At 39.5% G+C, this 11,638-nt stretch overlaps 2 protein-coding genes and 1 long non-coding RNA gene across 3 annotated transcripts in view; 2 read left to right on the top strand and 1 right to left on the bottom strand.

Moving 5' to 3' along the window:
* The first annotated feature begins 140 nt into the window (after positions 1-140).
* LOC111323813 (uncharacterized) lies at positions 141-3,453 on the top strand. The gene is made up of 3 exons (XR_002694204.2): positions 141-1,278; positions 1,922-2,137; positions 2,815-3,453. It is a non-coding gene; the product is annotated as an uncharacterized LOC111323813 (long non-coding RNA).
* On the bottom strand, positions 3,356-10,264 carry LOC111323811 (lipase member K). The gene is made up of 8 exons (XM_022927246.2): positions 10,110-10,264; positions 9,830-10,005; positions 7,079-7,395; positions 6,607-6,850; positions 5,396-5,551; positions 5,210-5,281; positions 4,561-4,629; positions 3,356-3,976 (listed from the first exon to the last, which is right to left on the bottom strand). The coding sequence occupies exons 2-8, from the start codon at positions 9,950-9,952 to the stop codon at positions 3,698-3,700; spliced, it is 1,260 nt and encodes a 419-aa protein (XP_022782981.2). The 5' UTR covers positions 9,953-10,005; positions 10,110-10,264; the 3' UTR covers positions 3,356-3,697.
* LOC111323809 (stabilizer of axonemal microtubules 4) overlaps positions 8,361-11,638 on the top strand; it is a 35,330-nt gene continuing 32,052 nt past the window's right edge. Inside the window, exon 1 of the mRNA XM_022927239.2 lies at positions 8,361-8,628. Within this exon, the coding sequence (XP_022782974.2) occupies positions 8,515-8,628 (114 nt within the window). The 5' untranslated portion in view covers positions 8,361-8,514. The remainder of the gene's footprint in view (positions 8,629-11,638) is intronic.

Raw genomic sequence — 11,638 nt, 5'->3', positions numbered from 1 at the left:
CGTGTAGTGATAGCTAAATCCTAAACCTCTTGCACAAAGGAAGGAGAGGGCCAGGGTTCCCTAAGTCAATGAAAAACGTCTGAAATCTTTGAAGCTTCCGAGAGTAACATTTTGTAGAGACTATAGCCGTTGCTGAGCTCACAACTACTATTCCATACCGCAGGGTATGTGAAGCTTGAAAAGTAGATGACCGTAATGGGTCATTTAGAGAAATTTGATAACAACCCACGTGTGCCTATTAACACTCCTCGGCAAGAAGACGTCGTGGCAGTAAACTGTTTTACAACGGTATTTTTTTCCTTAAAACCCCCTCTGGGATAATAAAACATATGATAATCACCACTTTTATTAACCGTTTTGAAATCAACTGAAGTTATGTTCATTTTCGGTTTTAAGTGTTTCCAGGGAAGGAACTAAGTTATCATCTCACTAGAATTTGAAACGCTTATTCTCAGTTTTTCGTTTTTAATAATCGAGTATTCCATAAACGAATATTTCATCATTTATTGTGATTGAAAGTGTCTTAAATTTTTGATTCGTAAAAGGAAAAACATTTGCTTTACCTGAGGTGACATGTACTCTCAGGATCTCCCAAAACAAGAAGTTTTAGATATCTTAGATATATTGCACTCTCGGCATTTCATTTTCTCTATTGTAATGTAATAATCGTAATGGCTCATATTGGAAATTTGATAACAACCTACAAGCGCCTATTACTCCTTGGTGAAAAGACACCACGGGGAAAAACTGTTTTACAACGGGTTTTTCCCACCAAAACACCACGAGATAACAAAACAAATGATATAGGTATGGCCATATAAAAAGCTCAATAGGATGCTGAGTTTTATCATATAAGGGGAAAAATTACTGAATTTTGATTGGTCAAGACGGAGGGCATTTTTTCTTAATTTTTGTTATTGCCCCGGGAAAAATTACTTGAAAATGATTGGCTGAAAATCGCTTAGCAACGGCTGCCAAGGTAAATAAATTTCTGTTTGTTTTGTAATGGCGTCCCGTTTTGCGCGAGATCAGTAAGAAAACATTTTGCTCCTTATATTATAAACAAGTAATCACATGGTTCCTCGCAAAATTAAGCAACTTCCGAAAACACGCGTGATATTAATCCTTAATTTTACTCGGCCCCATGCGATTACCTATACGTATTCAGTTCAACAGGATTTAAGAAGAACACAATTCATCAAACATATTTCCCGATAAGAAATTTTCCTTTTTTTACCTACTTAAGTAGCGTCGGTTTTTCAGAGGGTGACCATCAAGGCAAGTTTTTTCATTTTCTATATTATTTTATTAGTACTTTTGTCAACCGTTTTAATATCAGTCGAAGGCACGTTTTACGTGTTTCAAGGGCAGGAACCAAGTTATCATCGCACTAGAATTTCAAACGCTTATTCTCAATTTTATTCTCACTTTTCTTTTTAAATAATCGAATAGTCCATAAACGAATATTTCATCATTGTAACTGTGGATTCAAGAAATCTTTCACAATTGATAAACAAAGGACCGCTATCGAAAGCACCTTTTAAAATAGTTTATACATCTTGATGTTGCGAAATATTACAATCGAAAGTGTATTAAAGTTTTGATGGATGTCGCAAAACAAGAAGTTATGGATATCTTAGATATATAACACAATTGGCGTTTCACTTTCTTCATTGATTATTCTACAAGATTTCCGGAAGATAAATAGTGTTTGAGTCGATGTGTTGCAAGCAAGTTTCTAGTGCCTCCAACTCAGGCGTCTAACGTTAAAAAGATACTGGTTTTTACAGGCTCTGACACCGAGTCTTAGAGGACTTTACTGCGCGAGCCATCAAATTAAACTTAATTGAATGGGAAGCATTCTCGTGCTCTTAGAATTTTGGTAGCCTTTTATCTTTCCTTTTCAACTTCTCTGTTTCAGCCAACCAAAAGATGGAAACTAAGACCCTCGTAGCTTTGTTTCTTGTTTCGTGCATTTTTCTCTCCGTGTCTTTTCAACCCACCGCCTCTCAAAGTCTCCGATGGAGAAGAGAATATGAAGAGGAAGAAGATAACCATCGAATGAATCCAGTGAAAGCCGCCGACTATCCCAGGCGAAAAGAGATGTACAAGACATTCGAAGACGCCGCAGAGAAGGGTAATAAATTACAAAAAGAGACTGAATAAGGGCAAAAAAAAAAAAAAAAAAGAATGAGCGCCGAACAATATATTTTTTAGTGGGAATCAAACGCTTGCGTCCTCTAGGTATAAAACGCAGAAGAATGACAACAAAAATTCACCATTTTGAATACGCATCTCCATGGTTTGATAATCGGTATAGTTGACCACCCACTCACGCAAAACCATCGCCATCCCCTACCCCCCCCCCTTTTTCTCCCTCGTTCCCCTTTGGTTTGTTTTGACCTCCTTTGTATTTCTCTCTACAAGAAATCCGTTCAGTTCCATCTAGAATTCCTTTGATACAAAGGAAGTTATCTATAACTCCGAGTGTAGCGACGTTGCAATATTCAAGGAGAGATAGGAAAAGATAGAAAGGAAAGATAGGAAAAGAAAGAAAGAATAAACTCTGCACTCGCTGGCCTTTGCTGCGCATTCACTTTGGTTATTCAATAAATGACAATACTAGAATATTACGTTTTAGTACCGACATAGGTAGGTATTAGAATACGTCACTATGATAAAATTGGCCACCCAGTTTTTTTTTATGTCGTATCTGTTTTTCCGACTTAATTAGATAATAATAGCGCTGACGTCTACTAAAAAGGTCCACGAAATTCTTACTTATCTCTTAAATAATTATTTTTTTCTTTGCAGCCGACTATGATGTTAACAGAGGCTGAGTTCTACTGAAATATTCGATACACCAAAACGGACTGGATTGGACATTTGATTGTCACTATGGAACATTTACTTTTGATTGCTGCATGATTATCCGGTAGTTAAGCTTGTAAACGAGTTAAAAACTCTATAGCAATAAAACGCAATCTAAACGATGTCAGAATATAGGGAAATTTGATAACAACCCAGGAATGCTTATTTACACCCCTCGGCAAGAAGAAATCGTGGGAGTAAACTGTTTTACAGCGGTTTTCCCCAAAACAACACCCGGAGATAACACAACATATGATAAAAGTCTGGTGTGTCGAGGCTCTGCAATCTCTTAGTGCGAATAGCGGTGCTTAAGGGTACAACGTCGGCACCTTGTTTTTGATTGCGGTGTTTTTGAGCTTGAAAACGTAGATCTAGCTGACTGCATCCCATTCTGGTTTCATTGACAGATGTTCGCTTGTAGAGAGTTTTGATCGGTTACTATCGCGCAAACATGAAAATGGCAGCAGCGCTAATTTGTATATGGTTTCGTAATAAACATTTTTTATTCACTACTTGATTAAAGAAATCTCTAGCGAAGAAAAGCTATAATGTACTGACAAGACAACCCAAAAAAAAATTTGAGAGTCGAACAAAACGATACAGATAGATAAAGAGACAAACGACACGTTAATAGTCTGTCAAGGATGATGTGAGCTTCAAATTGAAAGCACAGACACTAGTTGACAAAACCTGAAGCAAACAAAAAAGCTGAATATTTGATAAATACAAGATCAATTTTCAAAAATCCCTAAGCAAGTATTCCCCTCAGAAATGATATCTGTTGTTGTGCAAAGCACAAATTTAGTCATCAATCAATTCAACTGGCTCATTTGTCATCAAATAGTTCAAACTCAGCTAACTTTGTTCCCAGTGTCAAGTCGGTTTCCATCATGTTAATAAGTTTTGAATACAGAAGCTCAGGTGCATTATTTCCAAATAAAAAGTCAGCGTGATTCCAGCCTTGAATCTCTTTGAAGTATTTTAGGTTGGTTATCCGGTCTTTTAGAAGTCGCACATCGGTCGGGCTGGCAAGTTTGTCATTTGAGCCCGAGAAGAGCGCGGCTGGAGTCTTCATGTCTTCTACGTGATACTCTGGAGCTTCAAGCTGATTTAAAAGACAAAGGGCATAAAATTGAGGAAGGAACAGGTGGTAAAGACTGAGTGCCTGACTGCAAGAGACTAGCGAGCCATACAACCGACTTATTGACCAACAGACCCACCCATTTGCCACCTGAATAAAAAGTATAGGGTGATGGCTTTCTGAGGATTGATTAACTCATTGATTTCCGAGCAAAACTCTAAATAATTTGGATATATCAACAAAGTTGAAATGGTAAATTGGCCACCGTAACGATTACAAAAGTTTCGAGCGTTAGCCCTTCGTCGGAGCGAATGGTTAACGCTCGAAATGTCAGCTTTTGTAATCATTACGGTGGCCAATTTACCATTTCAACTTTGTTGATATATCGAAAATTATTTCGTTACCCCCACCGACGCAGCCCCAAACAGTTTCTTTCGAAACTATCAGGCTTTATTCAAAACTCTAAATAGACTGACCAATCTTCTAGGTGTATGAAAGCATGGGTAGGCTGGCTCTCCGGCTTGCTAACTTACTGACGGTCTGGTGGACCTATGATTTTCAATTGACAATGCTTCCAAACGACTGACTGAAATAGGTGTTATAATTACCTGGCCGTAAGTTCTATAATTGGAGAAGAATCCATAATCGTACTTGGCACATTTCTTTGACAACACCATCTGAAATAAGCCATAGATAACAACATAAATACGAAACAACTATCCTCATCCGCCATTGCAGCTGTTATATAAAAAGGTCCAAAATTTGGTTCAAAATAAAAGCTAAATTATTTCCATCGTGTCAGATAGCTCTTTAGTAACACCAAGCGTTACCTTTTGAAAGGGTGCCTGCAGTGCATTGTGTGTACAGTTACGGCGTATCAGACCCTTTGAAGCACGCACGGTGGGAGGAAAATTCATTCTTAACCTTTCATACCCCAACATTGGTATACATATTGTTCGCACTGTTCTCTATACATTTCCTAGGATTGTGACAAGGAGAATTTGTTTCATAATCAAGAGCTTTTTTAAATTGGTGATCGTTTCCTTTATTCTCGTGACCCCAATATGTGACTCAGAGGGGGAGGGGGGGGGTAACAATGTGACGAGAAATTAGGTGGTAGTCATTCTTAGGGATGTAAGGGTAAGAGCGACCAAGATCACGTGAAAGGCGTTGCCAATATTAACAATGAATCGGCAGAAAGAACTGAAATCATCAAGTATTAGTCACAAGGATCTGTGAGACAAAAGCTGCGCGTACCTGACCAAAGTGAATGAGGTTCTTATAAGACGTTCCTGATCCCCAGTGAGACAAAATAACAGGCACTCTGGACTGAAAAGTGAGCAAAAGACTCTTCTTATCGTTCAGTAATAGATTGAAAAACAAAAAATTAAAACACTTCTAAATTCCATTCTCACGCAAAGCAAACTATGAGTAGCTTCATACCATGTTTATGTTGGCGCTGTCAAATCCAAACAGCTCTTCTCCAACGTCATAACAGATCTTTTCTGAAAACTCTCCGCCGCACACCGACTTCTCAGTTAGCATATCAACCAGGTTATTTGTTAACATCTTTCCACTGCGATAGCTTTGGTATACATGCTGTTGACGAATAATGAACACTGACTCAAGATGGTGTACTATACTCTGGCTTTTTACTTCAGGAGAAACTACCTATCGGTAAAGTGTGATTTCATTGGAAAGAAAAAGTGATCCAAGGAGCCAGGTAGTGCGTTGCTAATTGCTAAGGGAAACGGAACGCTAAAGTCCTTTAACGAGATATTTATGCCCTCAAGCGCTTCACAGCCTTTAATTGACCCTAGAATTAGAGTGGCAAATAGGAGACACAGTACGTCTACTTGTCGGGGTTGGAATTCAGTACCGAAGCGTTCAGGTTCAAAGCTGAGCCGCCTAACGGTGAGGTTTATCGGTGTCGGTATCACTGAAGGAAACTTAGCGTTTTTGCTCAAACGGATAATGCATGAAAATTAGGCGCGTTATCCTTATCAAAGTATACATTTCCTTAAAGCTTGAAGAACTTGAACTAGACTTATAACAAATGAGTGATTTTAAACCTTTACAAAACTGTAGAGTGTGCATTGAAAATCAAGAGTGGTTTTGAAATTGTTAATTAGGTGACGAAAAGAAGTTGACATGAAGTGCATCAATCTCGCGCCTTCCGTTCTACTCTCAAATTACTTTTTGCATTATATCTCCTGAAGTAAAAATGATATCGAAATAAAATTTTCAGAAGTTGATAGATCTTTATTTTTTTCGTTACATATTAAGGTTTCATGAAATTTAAAAAAATTATTTTTTCCTTCTGTGATACTTTAAAACCATATCAGGATATCATCAATTCTAGCAAAATACTCCGAGATAAATGCTGCGGTGATGTGAATCAGTTGGCCCGGATGCACACGTGTCACGTGAACTTCTGAACAGAGGCCAACTCGAAAACCTCACGGTTCCTCAAGTCTTTAGGCTCAACTGCTAATTTAACTATGTTTCTTTAAATTTTTCCTGTGAACTATGAATAATTACATATTTCATTGTAATACTATTTTTGTGAGCAATAAGATATTTGCTGTCATTGTTGCTGCCTGGAAAAAATTACTAGCATACCTCAATGGTCGATAAGTACTCATGCAACTCACCAAAACTGGATACAAGGCGTAAGCGGCCGTGCGAATAAGCTCAGAGACGTAACCAACAGTGTAGACCGGAGCCAGGGCGAAGAACATCTTCACTTTACTTGCCAACTGGGAATTACTCGAGAAGCCTGTGAAGCCAATCAGAGTTCCCTGGGAATGACCCACATAAAACAGCTGAGCCTGTCCACTCACATTTAGCGCATAGTTTATCATGGCAGGAAGATCGTATTTAGCCATCTCTTGCCAGCTATAGAAAAAAGGGAACTCAAAGTCGATTTTTAAAGAACGGTATACTAAAAACAATCACAAGAACGGAAAAAGAAAAGAAACAAATGAGCACGATCCGCTCATCAAATGACGGTAGATTTAGCTGAAAAATAAGCACGCTTGCTTAAGGTATATGTATTCATTTTGAGCGGATTCTGTCAGTCTTTCAGAAAAATCAGTGATCTATAGTTTGAGACCGTCATATTACCTCCAGTCCCAGAATTCTTGATCACTCGGATCCAGTTTTACATGCTTCTGTGAATATCTGTTGCCTCGGATGTTTCCAAGCCATACGTCAAAGCCCCTGTCTGCAAGGAGGTAGGCCAGACTCTCTGAGCGTCCGTTTAGTATCCAGTTGGTACTATCCATGGTAAATCCATGCTGAAGGAAGACAACCGGTTTGGGAGATGGACTGCGAATCTTCTTTCGTCCATGCGGAATCCGTTGCATGTTGAGAATGAAACCATCTTGAGTTGTAACAAAATGATTTTCCACCGGATAGCCTCTGTCCTTGATCAGTTCAGTCTATGAAAAAAGTAACTAAAAACTTTCACAAATGTCGCTAAAAATATATTCAGTTGCTGTTTCGAGCAGCCAATGCACTTCGATACGTATGAAACCTTTAAATTTCAGTAACATAGCATAGCGTCTGAACCATAAATCTGAGTTTTATGCTACAACGCCGGTCGAGAGCCTTTGGTATGAAAAAGCATTCTTGCTCGAGAAAATGTTCACAAAACTTGAATTTGGACCCAGATTGGACCAAATGTCAATGTTGTACCGTAGATCTATAGGCGTAGATAATACGCGCCATGGCACCAGCGTTTATCCGCCGCAAGAAAGCTTAAGGCCTGGGGCAAGAATTCTGCAAGGGCTTGGGCACTCATTGCCAGATACCTTGCTGATCCCCGCCGGCTCCCTTTGATCAACCTTACTCGCGGACGAAGAGCCCTTCGTTTCGCAGCACCCAATCCTCGCAGGCTACATCTCTAGTTTTCCAAAGAAAAAAAGGTATCCGTAATGACATCGATGAGTGATGCTTTAGACATTTGCAGGAAGGGAAGTTTAAATTCATCTAGCCTCGTCAATGCGTCTGCATTGTAAATTTTGCAGCACAAATATTTTTGCATTTATTATTAGGCACATTGCTCGCCCATCTGTATGATCTAGAATGAAGGTAAATAACCTTTCACACAAACATCGATAAAGGTTTGTTAAAATGTATTTATAATAGTGAAGCGCAAATATGTTATAACGACAACTTTCCACTTGACCCTGGTGATGACTTGCGCTCCGGTTGTCGAAACGTCAGTCACCACAACCGACAACAGTCCTTCTCAGTACTAAACTCACCGGGTCGATCAGATTACGCTCTCACAAGGTCTCCATAATAATCGTGGAAAATCGTGCGCGTTCATTTGCTGAGATGCAAGTGGTTGGAAAATGCACTTTGGTCACTAAAATAATGAAATTGACCTTTTGATTTGTTTGGACGAAATTGATTCCGTGCCTCATACATTTATGAAGTTTTTTAACCACTGTGGTGGCGATCTGTTGAAAACAAAAATTCCAGGCCTCTGGAATTTTGTTTACTTGTTTAAGAAATCGCTCTGACATTTCAGCGATGTTCACGTCGAAGTGCAAATGATGTTAAAGCACCGCAGGAAATTTCGCGATGGTCCCACGCACAATGAGGAGTGCGTTTTTAACATCATCAAAAAGGGAATAGATATAGAGGTTACAGCAGGTAAACTGAAGGTAAGCTAAACAGCCTTAAATCAGCCCAGAAAACTCGCACCACGCAAACGAACAACCATTTGGGCGAGGTTAGTTTGTCTTAATTCAAAAGCTAGTTTCCATGAAAACCCTCGTATTGCGCCCATTACGTAACGTAAACATAACTGCATATTTACAGAGGCTTCACTAATACCGTATCAGCTTTCGAACGATCGACAAACAGCCCACATGCATAACCTGAGTGTATGCATGTGACCAGTCTATGCATGGGAGCGAGGAAGTCTCCTGTGCTCTCCACGGATCAGAGATCTATACATCGATATCTTTGAAATTATCCTTTCATGTATGAAAGACGCACCACTTATCCTCTCAAAAACAACAATTTAAAGGTTATGAATCCTGTCGGCAGGCAACAATGGCATTTCCCTTGAGCCAAACAATTTCCATAATGTGGAAATGACATACGCCTCGAAAGCTGTCATCAAGTGCAAACCTTTTCCCATAGAAGTATTGGCACGAAGCCTAATCAGCAAGAAAGCTTATTGGATAGCGCCGGGGGAAGGGAAAAGGGAATGAACTAGGCGTTTCAGAGGCTGACCCGTTAAGTTTTGTGGAAAGAAAGGGCAAGCGCGTCCCAGCATAGGCAGTCGAACACAAACTTTCAAAAATACAATGCTTTTCCAAACCGTGAACGCAGTCGTTTGCAGTCTAACACTATCCATAGATAGGTTTCAATTACCGACGGAAGGTTCAATTGCTCTTACCAAGAGTAGGTAATCCCTTTCTATTCAGGCTATCAACTTGGGTTTACACATGTATTCAAGGGAATGAAAAGGCACCGCATATATTACTTTATGACAGGTTCATTATGAAAAAAATAAAAAGAATCTATTTCTTCGACAGTATTCTAGAATATGATAAAGGTTACGAGCAAAAATTAATTGAAGAAGGGGGGAAGAGCAAACACAGTTTTGTTAATTAATAGGCTTACATTTCATTTCCGTCAGCTCAAAAAATTCCTTTTCAATGTAGTGAAAGCCACGTCATGACAATGAAAATTTGTCACTAGGAATGAAAAATTAATATGCTGACTGAAGTAATTGCAATGGTTCTCGAAGAAGTTCCAAACCAAATTCATAACATCAAGAAATTATTCCATAAGTGTGATTGCGTCATATGGTTATGAAATAGTCAATCGTAGAATTAAAAAAAAATCTCCTACCGCAGTCCTGTAAAGGTCCGGGTCTTCCACTTCTTTTTCTTGAGTCTCTAAAGATGCACAGCTCAGCAATGGCAAAAGAACTGAGACTAGACAGAAAAAGTTTGTCATAGAACGGACGGCCATCGTTGACAATCACCGGACAAAAAGCACTCACTGATGAACTCTGAGGACGAAATCTGTTTTAAAGCAAATCGTATTCAGCGAGTATTTTGTAATCAAACTGTTTAAAGAGAGAGGACTAAGGAAAGGTTCGCAATTTCACGAAGACAAACTGGCAAACCTCTTCAAGGAGAACTCTGCTCTTCTGTCTTGACAGATTTCGATCCAGGTTGTCCGTGGAGAGCACTGATGGAAAGGATATTACTAAAAAGTCACAAGACCTTTAAACACCCGGCCCCCGCTGAGAGGAGTCGAGTTTCAAAGACGCGTGCATAGGAAGACCGCACGAAAGAAAATCATAAATCGATCTACACTTTAAGCCGGAAAAGGGTTGGGCCGTTTTGACTTAAATAATAAAGAAGAAAAAACATTTACACAAAAGACCCGGTGCTAAGTACGTTATATAATTGCTCTTAGTTCTCAGAATTCTGTTTATCTTTAATAGCCATTTTTGCACGTATCCTTCAGCTTTACAACTTCTTTTATGTCAGGACAAAAAAAAAATCGCTTTCGGAACTTATTAGATAAGTAGGTCGCGTGTTGATGTTTAGTAATGAAATAAATGCCACTCATTAGACTGACTGCGATGTACCGTTAGATGGTCTTGGAAGACTAACGAAAGGGAAGTTATTCGTGACTTTCACGTGACGTCACAGGCATATCCAAATACAGTGTCCGCCATTACTATGCCCCTCAGCAGCTAGGAAATGTATGTAAAGTAATGCCATTTCGGCGGTGTTTGTTAATTTTCTCGTTGAAAAGCGCTTTTATAGACCTGTAAATATCAGTACCAGTATTTTCGATGCATCTCTTTGTTTGTTTACGCTTGAGGGGCACACTAATTTTGGATGGCAACCGTTGTCAAGTGTGGTGTCACGTGGGTGAAAGTCAAGAATTGAAAGGCGTCAGAAAAGATGACGATTGAGCTTGTTCTTTTTCCATAGTCACCTCTCCAGAAACGTGACGAATGATTACTGTAAGCACCACAATGTGACAGAATCTGCTCTAAAGCAGGTTATCAAGAGGTGTTTGTAGACAGGCAGTCAACTCATGATGGAACTTCGAACTCTCCATTCAAAGGCTCCATAGCGAGTGAAGCTAATCGTGACAATGCGCCAAAAAGCGAGAGATTGGGGCAAGACGCTTGGATAATAGCTGAAAACGTGATACAAATAACAAAGATTGGGGACCAGAAACCTCGCACGTATCTACTGAATAAAAATAGGACACCCTTTCTAAAAAAAAATTAGAAAGAGAAACAAAAAAAAACAAAAGATCTAGAATATGTATGAACTTAACTGCCTTCTCGTGGTGTTTCAGTACTAATTCTGTCAACAAAAGCCCCCTCAGTACGTCTTTCTCGAACCGCGTCAAGCGGGGAGCAGGGAGCAAGAGAGTCTTTTTTTTGGTCCATTTTATCCCCTTCTCGCCATTCTCATGGAGAAATTTATTTTTCTGCCGTTATCTGACTCATACCCCGGCTTCTCCATACCTTTTCAGAAAGTTTAGTAACGCGTGAAGTGCGTGACAGGTGCAAAGGAGAAGATAGGAAGGGGTAAAAAATTTTTCCTTGTCCGCTTTCCCAATTCCCAAAACTTAATGCCCGTCGAGCCCCGGTTTGGTGCGCCACGCAATTCAAGATGGCGCTAC

The sequence above is a fragment of the Stylophora pistillata genome, chromosome 1, assembly GCF_964205215.1.
Source record: "Stylophora pistillata chromosome 1, jaStyPist1.2, whole genome shotgun sequence".
NCBI lineage: Eukaryota > Metazoa > Cnidaria > Anthozoa > Scleractinia > Pocilloporidae > Stylophora > Stylophora pistillata.
Note: the sequence above shows the minus strand (reverse complement) of the source record. Positions and strands in the feature narration are given on the sequence as shown.

Excerpts from the sequence above, each read along its gene's own strand:
- LOC111323811 (XM_022927246.2), bottom strand. The coding sequence starts at position 9,952 with ATGGCCGTCCGTTCTATGACAAACTTTTTCTGTCTAGTCTCAGTTCTT. Across the intron at positions 7,396-9,829 it reads CGGACCTTTACAGGACTGCG|ACTGAACTGATCAAGGACAG; the intron begins GTAGGAGATTTT and ends CTTTTTTCATAG. Across the intron at positions 6,851-7,078 it reads CAAGAATTCTGGGACTGGAG|CTGGCAAGAGATGGCTAAAT; the intron begins GTAATATGACGG and ends TTTTTTCTATAG.